This window comes from Panthera uncia, chromosome B4 (assembly GCF_023721935.1).
Source record: "Panthera uncia isolate 11264 chromosome B4, Puncia_PCG_1.0, whole genome shotgun sequence".
NCBI classification, from domain to species: Eukaryota; Metazoa; Chordata; class Mammalia; order Carnivora; family Felidae; genus Panthera; species Panthera uncia.
In genome coordinates this window covers 12,384,007-12,407,298 of record NC_064809.1, presented here as the reverse complement: position 1 = coordinate 12,407,298, position 23,292 = coordinate 12,384,007, and the positions used below count along the sequence as shown (strand labels likewise).

Genomic DNA, 23,292 nt, shown 5'->3' with positions numbered 1-23,292 from the left:
TCTCCATGAGACCGGCAGATGGAGAACATCTTAGCCAGTCTGCACAGTCAGGTGATGCGAAGTGTCCCCCGGACCCTGCCTCTGCCGAGCAGGCCACGTGGGGGAGGGACAGACGCTGAGAACAGGCCTCCCCCCCAAGAAGGAACTCGCTGCTGCTTTTCCGGGCGAACTGTATCAGACCAGTCTTAGGTTCTCTCCCCCCTCACCCTTCTGTGTCTGAAAAGAGTGAACCGAATGTTGCCACAATGGGTCCCATGCAGAGAGGGGCTGTCCGACAGGACGAAAACTAGGGACTGGGTCATCTAAGGGGCTGTGCACACTGTCCGTGCCTGTCCTCTGTTGGGAATTTTGCTAACTCACGCACCTCGGACACATCTGTGCGTGTGTGTTCTCCCTGCCTGTCACCCTGTCCGTGATACAATACTAAATTCCCCTCCCTTTCCTAAGGCCCAAGATAGAGCAAAGGGTCCAAACCTCACACATAATTATCATGGGCTTTTAGCCTGTTTCAGACATTCTGGGCTACAGAAAGAGGTCCTTGGCCCTGAGACAGTGTCCAGAGAGGTTAGCACGGCTGGGGAGAAAGGCAAGAGAACTGGGTATTTCTTATGGGCAGGCACTGTTCTAAAGACTTGGACACATTATCTCGTAGTGTCCTCACTGTAAACCCAGGAAATGGGTATTGCTAGTTTCCTGTTGTGCCTGTGGTAAACTGAGGCACAAAAGAAACAAAATATAACCTGGTCTAGGTTACAAAAAGCCGGTAAGTGGTGGAGGAAGGACTTGAACCCGGGGAGTCTGGCTCTAAGACTCCCAGGCGTTACCACTCCGCTCTATACAAAATACTGGCAATTGAGTGCTGAATGGCACAGGCCGTAAATACTGAGAGTGGAGAAGCCAGCCTGGTCAGGAGAGGTTCTGAGCTGAACCTCTCAGGTTCTTAAGAGAGAGGAGGGAAGGGAGGCATTGGAAGCAGGAGTGTGATCACCTCTCCCGGAGAGAAACAGCCGTCCTCCACCCTAGAGGCAGGCAAGGAGGGGGTGGCCAGGGAGGTGTCTATGCTGATGTCAGAGTTGGAAACCCAAGCTGACTGCAGCTTTAAGGACCCCTTTTCCAGATGGACACCAGTGCAAACGTAGGGGATTGCCATGGGTTGTTAGCTACTGGGTTTCATGGCAGAGCAAAGGCTCTCAGCCGCCTCCTGCCTCCTAGGACAGCAAATGGTCTTCCCAGGGCCCACAGGGCGCTCCTTATCTTAAATGCCTCACCCACTGCTGTTGCCACAGGTATTTGGAGCAGGGAACAGGAGTCTGATGCACTCTGCATTGAGGCGGTCGCAGCCAGGAAGGGAGCCAGAGGTGAAGGGTTGGGATGGCAAGTAAGGAAAAGAATCCTGCGGTGAAGAGGGTGGGACCCAGACAGGGACTGGGGATCACCCCAGGCAGAGGGCGCGTCCTGAGTCGATGGGCCCAGCGTGGACCACAGAAGGGGACGCACGACGTGTGCTCCCGGACACGCACCCCCAGCTCGATACCCACATTGGTTCTCTGGTTCTTGGCAAATATTCCGTTTCTAAGGTTTAGGCAAAACAGAAAAGTCAGTGTGGTGGGAAGAGCCTGAAGGGAGAGATGCGGAGAAGAGATATGTTAATGATGGAGCAGGAGAAAACTCCGGGTCTGATGTGCTGTTTGTACAGCACCTCCCAGACCTGGCGAGCCTCCTGGACCCTTCCTCCCCTGCCTTCCCTGAAACACACGCGCATTTGGCCCCTGCCACTCTCGTGCTTGCACTCAGACGTGCCTCCAGCCCCTCATCCTTTCTAACTCCGCTTTTCTGGGAGAAAGGATCGTACCGGGTCCCAGGAGCAGCCATTGGCATAGAAGCCGAAGTGGAAGCTTCCCATCATGGTTTCTTCTTATTTCTACAGGGATCTGTGGGGCATTCCTCCCCACTCTGTCACCGGCTCCTTTTCCGTGATAGGAGCAGCTCTAAATTGTCTTGCAGGGAAAATCTTCCAAATTAGACACCTTAAGCTTGAGAACACGCTTTTTTCTTATGTGCACGTGGGGAACCCCAGGCCCCACCCCAGCACCTTGCCTTGCACACACCCACACACACACGTGCATGCAAACACATGTTCTCAGATTTCATTTGCCAAACCATCTGCCTAAGGGACACACTTCACTGAAAGCATCCTATAACCCTTTTTTTTTTCCTCCCTACACCATTGATGTGAATTCCTTTGGGACCCATGTTTCCCACTCTTATTTTGTTTTGTTTTGGTTTGGTTTTTTTAGTGTTTATTTTGAGAGAGAAAGAGAGCGCAGGGGAGGGGCAGGGAGAGAGAGGGACAGAGGATCCAAAACTGGCTCTGTGTTGACAGCAGAGAGCCTGGTGGGGGGACTCGAACTTATGAACCGTGAGATCATGACCTGAGCCCAAATTGGACGCTTAACCGACTAAGCCATCCGTGCACCCCTCGTGTTTTATTTTTAAAGTGTAATTGCCTCTGTCTACTCCATACACAGATAGGCCCTATGTCCTACGTAAACGTGTGTGGAGGGGGGTAGTGGAGAAGATTGGCTCGACTCCATTCTGCCTTCCCTCTCCTGATTCTGTATACCCTGTCTGCCCTGTGAATAAATTTGAGATTGATAACCACTCTCTCAAGGAACACGGAGTTAGAGCAGTGTAAGAAGTCTGGACTCCTTCGGGACTTCCCACAGGCTGTGGCCTGTGGTGGTGGTGATTAGAACAGGATTGACTTATCCTTCACCATAGGCAGCATTGCCTGCTGTTTACTAAAGGACATTGTCAAAGGCTCTTCCTGTTCCTGAAGTTTGTCTTGGCCCAATGCCAAGAGCTGAAGCTCAAAAAGGACCATCCAGTGACCTAGAATGACCCATCTTATCCCAGACAAGACAGAAACTTGAATGGATTCTGAACCCTAAGGAGCCAGTAAATCAAAAGATTAGCATTATTCGTGATAGCCAAAATATGGACATAACCTAAGTGTTCATTGAGGGATGAAAGGATACAGAAATTGTGGTGTGTGTATAAATACAACGGAATATTATTCAGCCACGGGAAAGAATGGAGCCCTGCCATTTGCAACAATGTGGATATACCTGGAGGACATTATGTTCAAGTGAAATAAGCCAGACACAGAAAGGAAAGAACTGGGTGATCTCACGAATATGTGGAATCCCAAAAGTCAAATAGTAGGGGCTCCTGGGTGGCTCAGTGAGTTGAATGTCCCACTGAGCTCAGGTCCTGATCTCACGGTTCGTGAGTTCGAGCCCCATGTCAGGCTTGCTGCTGTCAGTGCAGAGCCCGCTTCAGATCCTCTGTCCTCTCTCTTCTCTGCTTTACCCCTGCTCATGCTCTCTCTCTCAAACATGAATAAACATTAAAAAAAAAAAAAAAAAAAGTGGAAGCATAGACTGGAAGGGTGGTTACCTGGGCCAGGGAAGAGAGGAAGTAGGGAGTGTTGGTCAGAGGTACAAAGCTGCAGTTGGGTAGGACAAATAAGCCTACAGATCTAAGGTAGAGCACGAGGACTGTAGTTAATGATGTGCACTGAATATTGGACGCGAGCTAAGAGTAGATCTCCAGTGCTCTTGTGACACAACTATGTGAAGAACGATCATTAGCTTGACCGTAGGAATCATTTCACTGTGTATATCAAATCCTGTTGTACACCTTATATATATACAATTTTGATTACATTGAAAAGCTGGACTTTGCTATCTAGTTTCCTGTGTGTGTGTGTGTGTGTGTGTGTGTGTGTGTGTGTGTACACATGCTGGCATGTGTGTTCATATGTCCCCTTTATGCCAGGGCGTTTAGTTCCCACGGGGTTCTTGGTAAAAGCTGTCAACGGATCAGTGGAGTCCCTCATCATAAACATGCCTGAACCTTCTGATTCTTGCTGTCACAGGGCTTCAGTGACCAGGAGGACGTTTGGACACAGTGGCATTGCGGTACATACATGGTACGCATGTCCAGCATTGATCAAGTCCATCTGGGCTATGGCCATTAGCCAGCACCAGTTCTATCTGGACAGAAAGCAGAGTAAGGTAAGTCAGGGACTGGGAGGCACTTTGCAAAGACCAGACCTTTCTACCAAGAGGGAAGCTTGCCTGAGGGTTGCACTAGGGCCTGAGTCTGGGTCTCCTAATTTAGGGCTCAAGAATTCGACGGGTGGGGGTGGCACCGTGTCCCCCGCCCCGAGAGGTGCGCAGGTACAGACCTGCCTTGCAGAGTTACAGGAGGGAGGAAGGAGACAGGCTCTTCCAGAGGGTACGTCCCGTGCCGTGGTCAGGGGCTCTGGCCCTTTACTGCAGCCAGGTAGGGCCCTTTTGAGGAATTCCAAGCGTGCTTTCGAACTTCAGAAACCTCTCCTAGGAACGAGCTGTCAAGCCCTTTATGGTGTTTCAACAGTGGCATATTGTTTCCTTTTTGAGAGAGAGAGAGAAAAAAAACAACCCGTTTGCAATTAATAGACACCATCTAACTGTTTAGGATAATTGCTGTGAAAACCCTCCAGGCTTTTCCAACTGCCAGTTCCTTTTTCAAAAAAAAAAAAAAAAAAAAAAAGAAAAAAAAAAGAAAAAATTAAAAAAAAAAAAAAAACCACCCAGCCATTTCCCTAAAGTAGACCTGGAGCCTCAGGCCTTGGTAAACAGCCATCCTCCGAGGGAGGTTTGACCCAGCCCCAGTGCGGACACACAGGTGCATTTTCTGGCGGGTGGGAGAGTGACGTCTCCTTGGTTCACACACAGCTTCTGTCAACACTCGGCCCCCTCTTCCTCTACCGCCTCTGCCTGTCGTGCTGCCTTGCCTTCCCTCCACAAGCCATTCTCCTTCATTAGCCCTCTGGTCAAGAGCCCCATCTAGGTCTTGCCCCTTTCCAGAATCCTGCTGGCTTGGCAGAGGCGATGCAGAACTATCGAGGGAGATCCAGCCTTGGCCCCTGGGACGTTTTGTCCCATCATGTGGGTCCGTCCTCAGTGGGTGTGGAGGTGGCCGGACTCTGGCCTTACTGGGCCCAAGATTCAGCAGATCGGAGCCCTCTTGGATCCTGACGGCTTCCTCTTCTGTCTTACTTCCTGTCTGGGTGGCGTTGTTCTTTCCCTGGCGTGGGCGGAGGAGTAGCCGGAGAGACCTGGGGCCAAGTGGGAGGGAGGAGAAAGATAGTAAGAAAATAGGAGAAAAGGAAACAATCTCTCAGCTCATAAATCAGTTTCAAATCAGGGCCCTTCCTGCCAGGCTGTCACTTTGTCCTTCATAACACGTTTTTCTCCTCTGCGAAGTCTTCCTGGCCCCTTTTTTGGTCATTTTCTGGGGTGAATGGGCACAGAGTAGAGTGTTTTTTGTTGTTGTTAGGCATAATGGGAGCATTCCACAGCTTTCCTGGTGATGATGGACATTGGCACAGGGATTTGAAGCCCAATTAGATCAAAAGAAACCGGGCCAAAGCATTTTGACTCCTGCTTTAGCTTGAGACAGTGGGTGGGTGTCCGCATTATGCCCTCTGGTTGCAAGAGTTAGAGGTCAGAACCTTAAAACATTGATTCCATCCTCTGCGTTGTTCGGGAATGGGTGGTGAGGGGTGGAGACCTTGGCAACCCTCCTGAACCCCACCACTGATGCCTCTTGGGGGCAGACCCCCCACACACACCAGTAGCACAATTTTGAAAGGAGAAAGGACAAAGTGTATTTCACCCTGAGGTTAGTACATTAGCTGTTTGAGTTGTTCTACCCTGTGCTGGTTTTTTGCATTGAGGGTCTCTTGAGTAACTCAAGAAGCAGGTTCTTTTTTTTTTCTTTTTTCTTTTTTTAATGTTTATTTATTTTGAGAGAGAGGGAGTGCACACCTGAGCAGGGAAGGGGCAGAGAGAGAATCCCAAGCAGGCTCTGCACAGTCAGTACAGAGCCCAGCACGGGGCTCGATCCCCCGAATGGAGAGATCATGACCTGAGCTGAAATCAAGAGTCAGACGCTTAAACAACTGAACCCCCCCCACGAGGTGCCCCAAGAGGCCGGTTCTTAGGGTTCTTCATCCCCCCTGTCAAAGATGGTCTTCCTCTGCAGTTGGAGAAGACTTCTTTGCCAGGCTAACAGGTCAGCCCTCTGAAGCAACAAGTAAACTGGAAAAAGTTAGTCTCAAAGTTCATTTATCAGCAGCAAGTATCCTTTAAAAGGCCAAACCAGGTGCCCACGCAATAGGGGAATTTCAGCTGTCCATCTCAGTGACCCCTGGGGGACGGAAGGAAGTACACGTTGGCCCGGGAGCGGGAGAACTTTCCCCCCAGTCAGCTCTGCTTGTTCACAGATGCTCCAGAGCCCTCCCGTTTCTCGTAGGAACCAAGTCCTCAACCCACAGTGGCAGGTGAGGAATAAACTCCACAAGGAGGTCCAGGGACTCCATTTCCAGATCTCTGACCCTAGGCAAGTGTCTCACTGTACCTGCTTTGCCTCCCCGATGAGAGATCAAGGAAGGAAATTACTCACAGAGATTATTGATTGGCCCCATGACACAATGTGTGTGAAACCACTTTTGGAGATCGGTATTTTTATCATTATCATCGTTAATCCAACACAGTATCCCCTGGCCAACACTTGTGTAAAGGTTAAATTCTCTAAAAGTTTCCCAGATTAAATCAGAGATGATAAAATTCCCCTCCGGAATTACACCACCTTTCATTTCTGGGATGCCGTTCTCTGTACAAGGGTGATGTGATCCGTCTCCGGTGGGCAGAACGATCTCCGGTGAGTGACGGATGACACGCCTGGGATGAGTTTCCAAATATTTCTGAGCAGCCCGTGTTGGCTGGCACACTGGCCATTGCTTCACACCCTAGTGAGTCGGGCCAGGCCAGCCAATCCTTTCTCCGAAGTGCTTCTGCAAAGCCCAGGCCTCCCAAGTGATGCTTATCAGCCCCGGAGACAAGCGTGGTCTAGTGGTTTGAGTCAGCAGGGGAGGGTGGCCAAGAAGTCTCCGGTTCTTCCCTGGTGCTGGTATTTTCTTCTTTCAGGATCCTTGTGCAAATCATGTAAGAACATCTCTCGCACGTGCACACACACACATGCTCCCTCTATCTCCAGAGACGGAGCAGAAAGAGCCCATGTTGCTTGGTTTCGTACGGCTCATTCAGAATGAGAGGCTGTACAGGGACCAGCCACACCTGGTAACTTCTGTGTGCCGACCCCCAAGATGAGGAATGTTGTCCTTTCTGGATCCTGGCAACCTCTGAAGCCCAGAGCTGAGGACTGCCTTGTAGATATCAGAGGAAGATACTTGAAAGTTCAGATTGTGGAGCGTAAACATTAGACCCTATGCCTCTGAACTCCAAGCAGGGACTCGTCAAGTTGCCCTCTAGTCCAGACATGGTTCCTCCTCCTCAGTCGTTGGGTTTTGTTTTTTTCTTTTTTTTTTCTTTAATTTTTTTTTAACATTTATTTAAAAAAAAATTTTTTTTTAATGTTTATTTATTTTTGAGACAGAGAGAGACAGAGCATGAACAGGGGAGGGGCAGAGAGAGAGGGAGACACAGAATCCGAAACAGGCTTCAGGCTCTGAGCGGTCAGCACAGAGCCTGACGTGGGGCTCGAACTCACGGACCATGAGATCATGACCCGAACCAAAGTCGGACGCTTAAACGACCGAGCACCCAGGCGCCCCAACATTTATTTATTTTTGAGACAGGGAGAGACAGCATGAACGGGGGAGGGTCAGAGAGACAGGGAGACACAGAATCTGAAACAGGCTCCAGGCTCTGAGCGGTCAGCACAGAGCCTGACACGGGGCTCGAACTCACGGACCGAGATCATGACCTGAGCCGAAGTCGGATGCTTAACCGACTGAGCCACCCAGGTGCCCCAAGAGTTTTGTTTTTTTCTAATGTGTCCTCTGTTCTTCATTCCATCTAGATCAAAAGCAGGGTGAAAGCTTGGTAGGGGACCATTAAACCTTGCTCGTGGGATATCAGTAATAAAACTTGGTGGGGCAAGGCCCCCAAAGTAGGATGCCCAGAATTTTGGAGGCTCTTCCGGGATGTCCCAAAGACTTGACTTTGCCGGAATACAATCTCCCAATCTGTACTCCTTCCTCTTAGTGTGTGCTCTCTCCACTGGGTCTGTTTAGTCATTGTGATATTTCCATTCAGAGAGAAGCCAATAATTTGCTAAAGCTTCTAAGAATCTGATCTCCCTTGGGAAAGGATATCTGTTGCTCCCTTTTCCATATTTTGGTTTTTGCCTCTAACACTGATCAGTGGCAGGATTGGAAGTGGGTGGGGATAGGTCTGGCGTGTGGTTAATGAGATCCCCCAAATCCCAGGTTGAGCCATCAATCTCCCCTCATTTAGCAAATTGCCTCCAGGTCATGATTTGTATCCCATTCCTATTTCCATTCCAGTGGCCTTTATGTGTATTATCTAATTGAGTCCTTATCACAACTCCACCGCATGGGTTTTAAGAGCTTCATTTTATAAACAGGGATCTGAGCCTCAGCCAGGTTGAAGATCATGGTCAAACAATGGTTACCTGGCCAGGGCCAAGATTCCAGTCCAGATCTTTCTGACTTGAGACTCTGGGCCCCTTCGCATCATGCTGAGTTGGTCCGCGTCTCCGTGAGTCATTACATAACTGGAAGCGTCCTCGGCTCTTTTTATTAAAGCGTGGGCGTTCGTGGAGAGGGCTGCTAAAGACGGTGATGGGTGTGCTTCCTCGGCTTGCTCAGAGGGTGAAGCTCAACCAAATACACCCTGTGGGCATGCCTGCCTTGTCCATGTGAAGTGAAAGGTGCTTCCTGCTTCTGCTGCAAGCCGGAGCACTGCGGGGTCCTGGTGGCCGCGATTAGGTCATCAGCAAGGAGGCCCTGACCTGAGGGAGGTGGCCTGGTTCTGAATGCGGGGACAAGAGTTGAGGTCAGAAAGGAGACCTCAGTCAAGGAAGGACCGATGGGATGATGCTTCATACCTGGCAAACAGCAAGACTCCTGCATTTCCTTGGTCCCTCAGACTCTCCTCTCCTAACAAGAGGAAAGCGCTTGGCTCTCGGAAGGCATGGACGTCTGTGTCCGCATCAGTGTGGAGGCCAGAGGAAGGGCGAAGGCACGGGGTGATAGCCTTTGCTGGACAGCGCAGGGGACTCGGGTAGAGAATGTCAATAAGGAAGAATGGACGATGTCTACCGACCCCTCCACGGCCCCCGCATCTGCCTCTGCTGGCTTCTCCTGTTGGGGGACAGACTTGGTCTCACACAGAGGGGGTGGTTGGGCGAATGCACGTTAAATGACTGAAAAACCAAGGTCCAAACCGAGTTCGAAAACCATCGGCTTACGTGCTATAGCCGACGCCGTGGAGAGAAACCTCAGCACACGTATGGGTTCTCCCAGCATTGATACTGTTTTTGTTAGGCTCGGGCTGTGAGCAAAGCATGTTGCTTGACGTACTATCACAACAACCGATTTCCTGAAGAAGGAAAAAAAAAGATCAAACACGTGTAGAAAATGCACACCCCATTTTCACTGACCGCAGGCAGTAGCTAAAAAAGGCAGTTTAAATGAAAAACAGTTACTTTTAGGAATGTAATTATGATTACAGACTTCTCTTCTAATTATTCCAACCTGTTACGTTTAGCCAAGTCGGGCCAATTAATAAGCACAGTGGAGTGGAGTGTTAACTAAAATCTAGACTTAGGAGAGGAGAGTTAGGTATCTCGTGGTTCGTGGGTTCGAGCCCCGCGTCGGGCTCTGTGCTGACAGCTCGGAGCCCGGAGCCTGCTTCCGATTCTGTGTCTCCCTCTCTCTCTGCCCCTCCCCCGCTCACGCTTTGTCTCACTCTGTTTCTCAAAAATAAATGTAAAAAAGAATCTTTTTTTTTTTTTTTAAATAAACACAGAATGAAGTCAGTACTCTTTTATTGAGAGCTGGGTTCCAGGGCACGGCCTCAGGCAGCCTTCACGTGCCTGCCGTCCTTTGTCCCTAACAGAACCTGCAAAGGCGGGCGGTGTTCGTCCCATTGTATAAGCTGGGAATAAAGAGGTTTGGTGAGATTAAGGAACGTTCCCCGCACAGGACTCTGACCGGGTCTGTGTGGCGTCAAAGCCCCTGCACTAGGCACTGCACGGCACAGCCCGTGGAAGACAGAGCTTGGGAAACGTCATCCCTCGTGTCCGCTCTAGAGCCACCTCACGCGGGGAGCGTCAGTGGTGGGGGATGGGGCCGAGGAACACAAACGTTAAGAATGCTGGAAGCCAGGAAACGAGTCCCTGTGCTACCTTTCGGGACCCCAAGCCGGCGAGCGGTAGCCGTTCTCCACCAGAGGTGAACGCGTCTTCACGGCCCGGTTGTCTTTTCCATTCTAGTCTAAAATCCATGCCGCGCGCAGCCTGAGCGAGATCGCCATCGACCTGACCGAGACCGGCACGCTGAAGACCTCCAAGCTGGCCAACATGGGGAGCAAAGGGAAGATCATCAGCGGCAGCAGCGGGAGCCTCCTGTCATCAGGTACGGCAGGGCCTCTCGGGGAGCGTGGAGGAGGCTCGCCCAAGCGCGGCGCCCAGCCCAGCGAGGCTCCGGGCAAGGCCGGCCAGTGGCAGCCGCGGAGGAGGCAGCTTGGCAGGCTCCCCGGGAGCTGGCTCCGGTTGTGAGACCGAGGTTTTGAGCCAAACGGGAATCTGAGAAAACCGCCCAGAGTGCCAGAGGGTGGGGGGAGATCCGAAGCAGCAGAACCAGGCAGCGTGGGAAGGACCGTCGGCCGCAGAAGCCTCTTGAGCACCCTCCAGAGCCTTCTGAATGCCGATGGCCGAGGGTCAGGAGCGTCAAGTCCAAGGACGGGGTGGGGCGTGCTTGTGTGCCCTTAAAGGAGAATTCTACCAAGGAGGGGGGCTGAAGGCAGGCTGGTGGTGCTGAGCGACCCTCCGCCCTGCTCTCAGGCGAGCTCCTCAGGACTCTGGAAGGCCAGAAACTCCAGGCCTTCGGAGAGTCTTGCTGTCACAGAATGCCACGTAGTGTCGAGCACCTTTTGCAAGTGGGAGTCCCAGGGTCTGATTCCAAGTGTGCTTCTAAGAGCCCTGGGCAAGTCATTTTGTCATTGGATGCAAGAGGGACAGACTGGCTCTGTGCGTGAATTCAGACCGGCTGATGGCCAGAGTAGGGACGCCATTGGCCGCGGTGACAGGAAGAGGCGGAGGTTTGCGGAGCACAGGAAGCGGGAGGGAGGGGGTCATTGTTTGGAGACGTTGAATGCAGGTCACTCCCCAGGCCACAGGATCAAAGCCTGATTGTTCTTGGGGACAGCGTTCTCTTGCCTCGGAGCCTCAAAGGAAAGCAACAAGTCTTTCCCCTCCCTCATCTTCCAGAGTCAATTTTTCTTTCTTTCTTCCTTCCTTTTTTTTTTTCCTTTAAGATTTCTTCCTGCCCTAACATTCTAGGAGTTGTCTGTAAATATTGCGTCCCTAGTGTCACCTCTGTTCTAGTGCATCCCTCTCTCTTTGATGCCCACCCCCTGATGCTGTTTACCGAGCCGGCCCCCTGCCCCCCCCCCCCCCACCGTGCCCAGTACTGCTGTCCCTCCGTCACACTCAGCCATAACTTCTCTGCTGCTCTTGCTTCCTCGGAACCCTGCTGATGGGGACGCCAGCCGGAGCTCATGGGTTCACAGAGGCATCCTGCCTGCCCACATTTCGGCTCCTCCCTCCATCAGCTTTGTCTAGATTCTTCTCCCCCTCGCCACAGTTCCCCTTTACTATACCTTCCCCTGTCGTTATTTCGTTGTTTGTCTTTGCACCTGGTGCTTCCAGGGTTGTAAAAGACTGGAAGTGAAGATAGTCTCAGAGAGAAACAAATAAGAATGAGCCATGAAAAGCGATGTCCTTCTAAGAACCAACTCCTTGGTTCACCAGGGTCTTTCCACAGCCCCGTCTAAGGACTGCACACAACAGCAGTAAGAGGAAACGGAGAAGGGCAAGAAGCTGAAGGGGTCTGGGCAGCCTCCAGGCTGGCAGAGTCCAGTCAGAGCCTTGACCCGGAGGACCAGGGGGAGGATGTGCCCCTCCCGGACCGAGAGGCCCGTTTACTGAGGGGCTGATGGAGCTTCAGCTCAGGGGCCCGCGCTGGCCAGGCCTTTCAGAGGGTTTGGGAGGGCCCAGCCACGTGTCCTCATGGCATGTGGTTTTGTGAACATAGTAGTTTTGCATTCTTTTTTTTTTTTTTTTTTATCTTGAAGTGCAGTCCACGTGGGTGTTATGTTAGTTTCAGGTATGTAACGTGGCGATTTCACCATCTCTTGTGCTCACCTCAAGTGTAGCTACCAGCTGTCACCATACAGCTCTGTTAAGGTGTCACTGACTGTATTCTCTAAGCTGTACCTTTCTTCCCTGTGACTTACTCATTCCATCCCTGGGAGCCTGTGTCTCCCACCCTCCTTCTCCCATTTTGCCCTTCCCCCTCCCCTCTGACAATCACCAGTTCTCTGTATTAATGGGTCTGTTTCTTTCTTTCTGTCTTTCTTTCTTTCTTTCTTTCTTTCTTTCTTTTTTTTTTTTGTAATGTTCATTTATTTTTGAGAGAGAGACAGAGCATGAGCAGGGGAGGGGCAGAGAGAGAGGGAGACACAGAATCCGAAGCAGGTTCCAGGCTCTGAGCTGTCAGCCCAGAGCCAGACGAGGGGCTCAGACTCACAGACATGAGATCATGACCTGAGCTGAAGTCAGAGGCTTAACTTTCTGAGCCACCCAGGGGCCCCTCAGTCTGTTTCTGCTTGTTGTTTGTTTATTCATTTGTTTGGTAGATTCCACGAAGAAGTGAAATCATACGGTATTTGTCTTTCTCTGTCTGATTTCTTTCACTTACCATAATACCCAGGTCCATCCATGTTGTTGTAAAGGGCAAGATCTCATTCTTTTTTATGGCTGAGTAATATTCCGTTGTGTGATGTACACACACACACACACACACACACACACACACATACACCCCACATCTTCTGTATCCGTCTTATCAATCCTAAGTGTCTTCTATTAGTGGGCACCTAGGTTCTTCCATATCTCGGCTGTTGTAAATAATTGCATTATTTTCCGTAAATCCACTAAAATTATATAAGCTTCATGCCCCACAAAGCCTGGCTCTACTTCTGCCACCATAGGTTTACCATAAACCCCTCCCTGCCTCAGATTCTTCTAAATGTTTTCAGCAGTACAGTGAGGCAAATGATGATAATTTCTGAGGCCTTCAGCTTTACAGTGAAAGCTGTAGAAAATGCTGCTGTCTTGTATCTAAGAGAAGGTCCTACAAAACCTGAGACCCACATCTCAAATTATGGCCACTCTCAATCCCCTGCTGAGTGGTAAAGGGCAGAGCCATAGTCAGCTCCTGTGTTTGTGCTCTAGACCCTTCTAACCCCTGGTAAAATCCAGAGTCTCTGCTTTGAGCCTGGATTTATCTGCCCACGGTCGTCCTCATCCAGCCACAGATGAGCCCCACCCATCCCTCAGGCTTCGTGAGGTGTGCATCCCTGTGTGGTTTCTTAGCCATTTGGAAAGCCGGGTACTGTGCGAATTTGGCACGGTTCTATCCAGAAGGACAGTGGATTCTTCCAGCTCAGTTCTCAAACTTCGACGCGCATCAGAACCACGTGGAGGGCAGTTCAAACACAGAGAGCTGAGCTCCCGTCCCAGGGTGTCTGATTCTGTAGGTCGGGGGTGAGCCTGAGAATTTGTATTTATAACAAATCCCTAAGAGATGCCGATGCGGCTGGTCTGGGGACCACACGTTGAGAGCCACTCTTCCTGCTGAAGAAGAGATAGAAGCCTGAGGTGACGGTGTGGCTTTGGAACACAGAACCCAGGTATCCCCGCTTTCGGACCTGTGTCTTGGGCCGTCTTCTCTGGCCGCTCATATCTGTGAGCCTGTGGGGGTACCACGGCAGTAACGTAATCGCAGCCACAGATCAGGTTGCGTCCGGGAGCCCCAAATCTCCTGACGTAGTACTGACATCACTCCGTTATCAGCAGATGAGATCCAGATTTTGCAGATGAGAAAGCAATTCAGCTGTGTCCCTACCACCAGCATAATAGAACAAAATAGTACAGTGGCAAATAAAGCATCTTTACCCCAAGATACCAAAGTGACTTTCAAATGTATGATAACTTCATGTCAGGGAGTCTACTTGGGAGCTCCTGACGCAAAGACCTTGCCCTCCCCACTTGCAGAGGGACTCCGTTCCTGGGCACTGACTCCTCTGCCCTTTCCCTGCCCGCCCTCTGCCACGCCGCCGTGCAAGGGGAAGGTGGGAGAGGAAGAGACCGGGAGGTATGAGCCGTGCCCCAGGACCGGATCAGGCAGCGCGTCAAACTCTGCCCAGCCCTGCCAGCTGGAGCCTGAAGAAGTGTGCTTGATGTCATGCTGAGGCTGAGGGTCCGTGGGGACACCTCCCTCCCGTGACTTAAGAAGACAGTGGAGGGAGAGACTCCAAAAAGGAAAGAATATAGGCCATGAGTTAACAAAGGGAATTTCTGGTGTCCACAGATCTGGTCATCGTTTCCCCCTGGGGTTGCTGATCGCTGCCCCTCTGTCTTGTGCGGGAAGAGATGCCCTCAAGCTGAGACCGGCCCTCAGCAGCCCCACCTGGAAGGGGGTGTTTCCCGTCACCCACAGTGAGGGCGTCCAGCCCTTGGCCTAAAAAACTCCACAGCCGGGGGGCGCCTGGGTGGCTCAGTCGGTTAAGTATCTGAGTCTTGGTCTCAACTCAGGTCATGATCTCATGGTTCATGGGTTCGAGCCCCGGGTCAGGCTCTGCACTGACAGTGCAGAGCCTGCTTGGGATTCTGTCTCTGCCCCTCCCCGACTTGGATTCCCACCTGCTCTCTCTTTGTCTTCCAAAAACTCCCGGCTGGCTAGTTTCCCACTAGTTTCTTTTTGTCCTTCAGTGACCTCTTGCCTGTTTCTCGAGAACTCCTTAGAAATGTGTTCCCCCAGATGGATGGGGCCTTGCTCCTGTAGGACAGCCCTGATTTTAAACACTCTTTTTATTACACTTGCCAGACACTACATTCTACTTCTCATTTAGAAAATACGATGTGTCTAATCCAGTATCCCATTTGATCAATTAGTTTCCCTCCTTCACCTATTGCCTCCTGCTTTAAAAAAAAAAAAAGGGGGGGGGGGAGGGCTCCAATAAATATTCCTTAAAAACATTTTGAGAACTGAGTCCTCATTTGAAAATCCTTTTTTCTACTTCTAGCTCAGGGCCTGACATCCAGTAGGTACTCCAAACACGATTCAAAAAAAAATGTTTGTAACATTACATTTCCATGACTTATAACTAGAAACACGTACCTTCTGAACCCCAGCCTCTGGCAACCACCAATCTGCTCTCTGTATCTATGAGATTCAGTTCTGGGTTTTTTGTGGTGTTGTTTTTTTTTTAAGTTCCACATATAAGTGAGATTATACGATACTTGTTTCTGTGACATACTCCACCTAACTCAGTGCCCTCAAGGTCCATCTGGGTTATCCCAAAAAAGTGAGATTTCGTTCTTTAAGGCTGAATAATATTCCATTGTACGGATATGCCACATCTTCTTGATCCCTTCATGGATGGGTTGTTGCCATATTTTGTTGCAAATAATGCTGCCGTGGATGTAGGGATATGTCTATCTTTTTGAGTTAGTGTTTTCATTCTCTCCAGATAAATACCCAGTACTGGGATTACTGGATCATATGGTAGCTCTATTTTTAAATTTTGGAAGAACCTCCATACTGTTCCCCACAGTGACTGCACCGTTGGCATTGCCACCAACAGTGCACGAGAGTCCCTTTTTTTCCACAGTTGCCAACACTGGTTGTTTCTTGTCCTTTTGACTCTGGCCGTTGTGACAGGTGTGAGGTGGTATCTCACTGTGGTTTTGATTTGCGTTCCCTGGCGACGAGTGACATTGAGTATCTTTTCATGTGTTTGTCGGCCGTTTGCATGTCTTTGGGAAAATGTCTGTTCGGATCCTCTGTCCATTTGTGAATTGGGTTGTGTGGGTTCTTTGCTGGTGAGTTGTAGGAGTTCTTTATGTATTTTGGATATTAATCCCTTATCAGTTATATGACTTGCAAATATCTTCCCCCATTCAGGAGGTTGCCTTTTTGTTGTGTTGATGGTTTCCTTTACTGTGCAAAAGCTTTTTAGTTTGCTGTAATCCCCCTTGTTCATTTTTACTTCGGGTACCTTTGATTTTGGCATTAGGTCCAAAAAATCATTGCCAAAACCAGTGTCAGTGGTATAGGATTATTGAAATTAAAATCTGAAAAATAGTAGTAAAAATCTTGCATGTGGTCCATTTTAAGGATCATCTATGTTCCTTTTTTAAAAAGTTTTTTAATGTTTATTCATTTTGGGGAGACTGCACGTGAGCGGGGGAGGGGCAGAGAGCGAGGGAGACACAGAATCCGAAGCAGGCTCCGGGCTCTGAGCTGTCAGCACAGAGCCTGACGCGGGGCTCAAACCCATGAACTTCGAGATCGTGACCTGTGCCGAAGTCAGATGTTTAACCGACTGAGCCACCCAGGCGCCCCTGAGGATCATCTGTGTTCCTGGAGCTCATGGTTTCTTGGGCCTTGCCTAGAACTGTCACATACCCGCCACTGATACTCTCCTTCGGAATGTACTGTATCACTTTTATCTACTGGCCTCAGACCTTGAAAATTAAATTTGTCAAATATTGTTCATCCTTGCTGTCTTCTATCCACTGTTTCACTCTTATCTATGCCCAAATTGTGGTGTAGCTGACCCTTGTAACACTGTAATATTGTTGTGGGATGAGCTCTTTCTTTAGCTCCCAAACCTTGCTTGGTGCAATGCACAACACTTAGAAAGCTAGAGCCCCTCTCCTCAAAGTGTTTCATACTGTTTATTGATGTTAACAGAGAAAATATTTCCAAGCTGTTAGTAACTTTGAAGGCTGTTTTCCTATTTAAAGGCATGTAAATACCTTTAAAATTACTGACGTCCAGTACTTGGCATCTGAGGTATGAGTTGCTAAAGAAACAAAGCTGTGTCGTTGCTATTTATTAAAGAAGTTGGAAGTCTACATTTGCTAATGCCCTGAGCCACAGGGCTAGCATTAAAAAAAAAAAAAGGTCCACATAGTTGGAATGATTTATTAAGGCTTAGTGCTAAGCCCCCCACCCCAAATTCTTCAGTGATGATACATAGGACTCTCTCACATAAGACCTATAGGCCCCTGTCCCCAGGAGAGACCCTTAGAGGTAGTGAACCATCCAAGCCCAGGAGGCAAGACCTGTGTTGGAATAAAAGGAATATACGCGTTAGGACACCGAATGCAGTTCACACTGTAGGAAGGTTATAGAACCCATATCCCAAATTCATTTGCGGAAAGGCCCCGGGGACCAGGCTCAAAAAGGATGTGAGGACCCTTGTCCCCAGAATACATCAGCTGAGAGATGGTGAGGTCTTCGCAGAGTCCCCCTGCAAGAAGGGATGTCGAGGCAGCTCAGGCTGCCAAGCCAGGCCGACAGACCGTCTCCCCTTGCCCTCCACGAGCCGGGTGCCATCTTGGCCTCGTCACATGCCGTGCGTGGCTGGACGCTGCGTAAACCCCCTGCCTGACTGCTGCGGACACTCTTCACTCCGTCCTGGGAGAGCCTGCGGGTTCCCTCCAGATTCGCCAACACCTCTCCTCCATTGCTTTGGCTCATTGGTGCTTCAGGTAACTCGTTTGCAGAGGCTCAGACAGAGTTACAGAGGACAACTATGAATTCAAACCACTCGGTTATGATGTTTTCAGAGTTCAAAAAAAAAAAAAGCGCCTGGCATCTTTTTTGCGGGACTTCAAAGGGGTTTGTTCCTCTCTTCCCTTCCCCCATTTCTTGGTATCTCAGAAAAGATTGGAGAGGGACAGAACATGTAGTAACCAAACAAAAAACAAAGAAAACAACAGCTGTACTTGTCCTGGTAGCTGAACACGCACAGCCTTTCCATAGCTCGTCCAAAAGTGGGAGAGCGCAGAGGCTTGTCCTAAGCATTGTTCGCACGACTTGCCAGCACGGAACAATTCTGATGTCAGTGGGGCATGTAGGGGCTAAGGGAGACCTGGTTTTGCCCTCAACCTTTTTTTTTTTTTTTTTTTTTAAGAGAAAGAGAGAGGATATGCTGTGCACAAGGTGGGGGAGGGGCAGAGTGAGAAGGAGACCCAGAATCCAAAGCAGGCTCCAGGCTCTGAGCTGTCACCACAGATCCCAACATGGGGCTCGAACTCACAAACCGTGAGCTCATGACCTGAGATGAAGTCAGACGTTCAACCACTTGAGCCACCCAGGCGCCCCGTGCTCTCAGCCTTTAAAAAAAGGGTTTTTTTAAATATTTATTTATTTTTGAGAGGGACAGAGTGTGAGTGGGGGAGACAGAGAGAGAGAGAGAGGGAGACACAGCATCCCAGACAGGCTCCAGGTTCTGAGCTGTCAGCACAGAGCCTAACGTGGGGCTTGAACTCATGAACCGTGAGATCATGACCTGATCGGAAGTCAGATGCTTAACTGACAGAGCCGCTCGGGCGACGCTCAGCCTTTTCAAAGAAAATGGTGCACAGCTTGCTTGGGAAATACCTTGTGTTCTGCAGGCCCACGTGGCTTGTCTCATTAACCACCCGGACAAAAAGATGGTACTGTGTGTCCCCTCTGAGATGAAACAAGGAGACTGGCACTGGCTTCTTGACTGAAAATCCAGGGGCATAAGCCGCGCGTTTGCTACTAAAGGATGTGCTGTGTCTATAAATAGGAGCCGGGCTGGGTGATTCATGAGTTGGTGGTTGAGTCCTCTTTGTCGTTGTGATCAGCAGGATTGCGAAGCATGTGGCGAGGGATCTTTGGTTTAAACAAACAGCACCGGGGCAAACCCTGCCGCCTGCGATCATGCCCCAGCTCTGACACTCGCCGTTCTGGGGGAAAACATGTGCGAAGCGCCGGGCCCTCGCTTTGCCTGGGATCCGTCCACAGGCATTACTCACCCGTTCTCACATTCTCATTCTCTGAGTGCTGGCACTTCCTTCCATTGTCAGGAAGTTTATTAATAACTAATGTAACAATGAGGATGCCAGCTATCTGACATCTCTCCCTACAGAGAGCTGATCTGATAGGCGTCAGCCAGCTTTACGGTCACGGCTGTATTCAGGTCAACACACATTGCCTCGCGCCGGTACAAATCACATTGTCTTTTGGTTTGTGTGGGGTTTTTTTTTTTCTTGTTTGTTTTCTTCCTTTCTTTCTTGCTCTCACTCTGTCTCCTCCCTGTGTCTCTCTCCAGCCTCTTAAAGTTCTCTGGTAGCAGCTCCCTGCCTCCTTTTGGAGGATTCCAGGGGCTTTAATTTGGGTGATAACCTCCGTGCTCTGCAGGCGGGCACAGCCACACAGGCCCTGCCTGAGGACTGGGGTTCTGCCAGGGTGTGCCCACGCCGGACCGGGCAACCAGTGAGGGGTGACACCTGTCCTGTGGGATGGCTGTGTCTGGGCTTTGCTTGAGCGGGATGGGCCAGAGTCAAAGCTGAGAAAGGAGGGAGACCGGTTGTCCCTTTCTGCCCGCCTGTTAGGGGAAAAGAGCCTGAGTAAGTCATTACAGTGATCTCTTTCTGCCCTCGGGTATTAGTACCAAAAGAATAGTAAAGAGTAAAGAGAACCAGAGCAGAGTAAGCACGTATAATCTAAGCAAGCTCCTCTCCAGCGCTGAAATTTTAAACATTGGAAAATAAATATCCCTGTGGTCCCTCATAGACATCGCTGCGTTCCCATTGAGCCCAGCGCTTTCGATGCCGCCGCGGAATTAGAGTCTGGGAGCTAGAAAGATCAAGCCCCTCATTTCACAATATAAGAGAAAGGGGGAACCATGTGAATTACCCATAAACAGTAGTTTGAAATGGATATCGAACTTAATATTTTTATTAGATACTGCTGCTAATTTTTATAGTCAACTATTCAGCCCCCCCCCCCCCCTTATATTTGTCCTCTCTACCCATTGTCGAAAGTGCCACTGAGCAGTGAAACGGCCACACGGTAAAACTCTCGAAGAGAGCCCTACCCGCCACCCAGGTGCTTCCATTTCACTACTCGTTCAGGTGGACTATAATTGCTGAGCCCGATGAGAAGTTGTCCAGGCATATGTTTTTCACATTAAAAATCCCATTTAATTCTTGGAGATGGTCTCCAGAGATCACACGTTTAACCCGAAAAATCTGCAGTGCGACAGCATTTCCCATGGCCTCTCAGGACATCTTTTGTGTCAGGAACTCCTAACTGAGGACTCAAAAGGAAAATGCCTGTCTGTTCATCACGAGGAAGAGTTGAGACCTCTCCCTCATATTTGTTCCCGAGGTGTCAGCCAAAACTTTGCCTTGCAGCTTTTAACAGATCGGCTGGGAATACGCTTCTTCGTTTTCTTTTTCCTTGAAGACTGAAACAAGACAGATTGTCCTTTCCTTCCCTTCCTTTTAGGATAACAGATTTCTTTCTTCCTGGGGGGACTGTTTCAAATTTCCCCTCTTTTCAAAGAGGAAAGCACCCCTTCTGTCTCCCGAGATCAGGGGGCTCTTAGTCAGGATCCCATCTGTGTAAAAAAGAGATGAGCCACAGTTCCTGACAATGTTCTTCAGGGGATGGTTACTCACATCCGGTGCCGAGTGGCCCAGGGTCTTTGGAAAGATTGGAGCAAATTCTCCATCGCAGCTGAACGAGGATATCCGTGCATGTGTTTGCCGGCTGGAGGGGAGCTGGCGTTCCCCGCCCCCACATCCTGCCCCAGGCAACTGGCTGCCCACCGGGTGAGGTGTCCCCCGGCTGGAAAGTAAGAAAGTGATGGAGGCTGTTCCTCCAGAGCCGTGGGACAGGTTTTTACCACATCTCTGCCGGGAACGTCTGCGGCACTGGTCCCATGGTATCAGTAAGGCCCTCAGAAGATTCCCAGATAGGCACCAAAAGCGACTTTCTGGCCTTGAACGCATCAGGCAGGTTCTCTGGCTGTGGCTGGATGGATAGGAATGGTCCTCTGTGAGGTCCAGTTTTTCCCTCTTCCCCCACCTAAATTAATCCCTAAATTATTAGTGACCTGTTTCTATCAAAATTCTTTGGATTCAGGTTGAAACATAATAGTAAAAGAGCCAAGGGGCGCCTGGGTGGCTCAGTCGGTTAAGCGTCCGGCTTGGGCTCAGGTCATGATCTCGCGGTTTTGGAGTTCGAGCGCCGCGTCGGGCTCTGGGCTGACAGCTCGGAGCCTGGAGCCTGCTTCGGATTCTGGGTCTCCTTCTCTCTCTGCCCCTCCCCCACTTGTGCTCTGTCTCTATCAAAAGTAAACAAGCATAAAATAAAATAAAATAAAAAATAATAAATAGCCCAACCCAAAAGATTGTGTTTTCAGTCTAGTCTCCTGCAAACATACAGCTGACAGCAATAACCAGGAAGGCTCCCTGGGGTGCTGATCTGATTCGCTGGCAATGGAGCACAGAGAGCATTTCCGATGGTTAGACTGGAGGTGATAGCTTCCTGGGTGGATTACCTAGTTGGCCCTGAGGTGAGGGCTCCCTCCCCATATGCTGTTCCCTCTCTCCTTCAGGTGGCCTTGCTGATCTCCGGCCTCTTCCTCGTAGGCAGCTTTTCACCACCCACCCCACCCCGTGCTCTCTGAGGGTCGGGCCTCAGGTAACATCGAATCACCTGTCTCCTCCACCACCACCCCCCCCTTGCTCACCGATGCTTGTTCTCCGGTGGCTCATCCGAAGAACCCCTCGGCTCCTTCTCCCCCTTCCTGCGGCCTGCGTTTTAATCCACGCGGGATGTGGAAAGAGTCTAGGGGTGAAAGGCAGATATGATTGCACGCCACACGGTTCTCCTACTGCAGCAGCCCAGCAGTGACCGAGACAGAAAGTTCCTGCGCCCCTACCGTTTCCTTCCGGGTGTGAGGTGGACCAAACAGAGCCACCCAGCTGGAATCCCAGCCCTGCCTCCCTACGTCCTAGTGACCTCTTCTGCGAAAACGGGGATGATGTTTTGGTGAGGGTTGTGTGAACTGTAGCACAGGGGAAACTTCTGTCAGGAGTCTGTGAAAAGCCACTCCCTCCCTGGTTCCCTCCCCACCCCTCACCCTCACCCCCCAGTGTCCTGATGGACAGGGCAGTGGTAGTACCTGCCTCCCACCAGCCTTGCCCGCCTCTTGCCTACCCGCTAACTAGCCTTCCCCTTGTCCAATTGGCGTGCCAACTCCCCGTGAAGGCCAGGAACACTGTTGAGTACAAAAACTAATGCTCATGTAGCATCTGTTGTGTTCTAAGCTCTCTCAGCATGTCTGAGGCATTCTCTCATTGGTTCCCCCCAACTTGTGAAGAAGGTCCCCTTTCCGTTCCTGTGTGGGGGGGGGGGGGGGGAATCGGAGGCTGAGAGGCCTTGTGTCACGTTGCCAAGGCCCGGCGGCTAGTGCGTCGCAGAGCTGGGACACAAGCCCAGACCTGCTGACTCACCCACTGGTTTGTAGACTTGCGTCTTCTTCTACTTCTGTCTTCTGAGTGTGTTTTCTGAAGAATATTCACCTCACCCCTTCCAGAAGCGTGGTGCTGCTTCATACTTTGGACAACCGGGTGTTAACGAATTACTGGTCTCTTTCAAAACACACTCCCATTGCCGCCGCTTTCTCTTTTGCTCCCGTACGGATTCATCATGTGTGTGGACAGCCCTTTCCAAGTAGCACTTGGCTACTGTTTTGTCGACCCATAAAGTTTGAAACCTTGCTCTTCTCGGATGGTTCCAACCACCCTCCTGCTTCATTGATCCCAAAGATGGCTCTGAGTAACTGCTTTTTTAGCATCCAAACTTATACACGTGTGCTGTGGTCTGTTGATGAGATGGAGAGGTAACCGGGCCCTTTCAGCGCTGGTTGATAATTAGACGTTCCCTTCCAGTAACTGAGCGTGGGACCAGAGTTGGCCTAGTGTTTGTCTTATCCGGAGGTGGGGCTGGTCAAGAGGAGGGAGGTTGACACTGTGTGTAAGGTTACTTTTGTAACAATTGAGGAAAGGACTGAAGGAGACAAGAGGGAGGTACTTAAGTAAGCTGTTTGTTAAGTAATAAATTCCCCGTGTTTGGAGCCATCTTGGAGGTTGGTTAGTTGGTCATCTTCTGGATGGGGACATGATGGCTCCAAGAAGTTAGTGACCCCGAGATCTGACACCATTTCATAGCAGACACGTGATGGAAACCCAGGTCCTTCCTTGTCCATCACTGCTCTTCTGAAAGATAGC

The 23,292-nt window shown here is 50.3% G+C and overlaps 1 protein-coding gene across 1 annotated transcript in view; it reads left to right on the top strand.

The window, feature by feature from the left end:
- FRMD4A (FERM domain containing 4A) overlaps window positions 1-23,292 on the top strand; it is a 168,522-nt gene that overhangs the window by 105,728 nt on the left and 39,502 nt on the right. Inside the window, exons 12-13 of the mRNA XM_049624448.1 lie at window positions 3,941-4,079; window positions 10,375-10,516. Coding sequence (XP_049480405.1) covers window positions 3,941-4,079; window positions 10,375-10,516 — 281 coding nt within the window. The remainder of the gene's footprint in view (window positions 1-3,940; window positions 4,080-10,374; window positions 10,517-23,292) is intronic.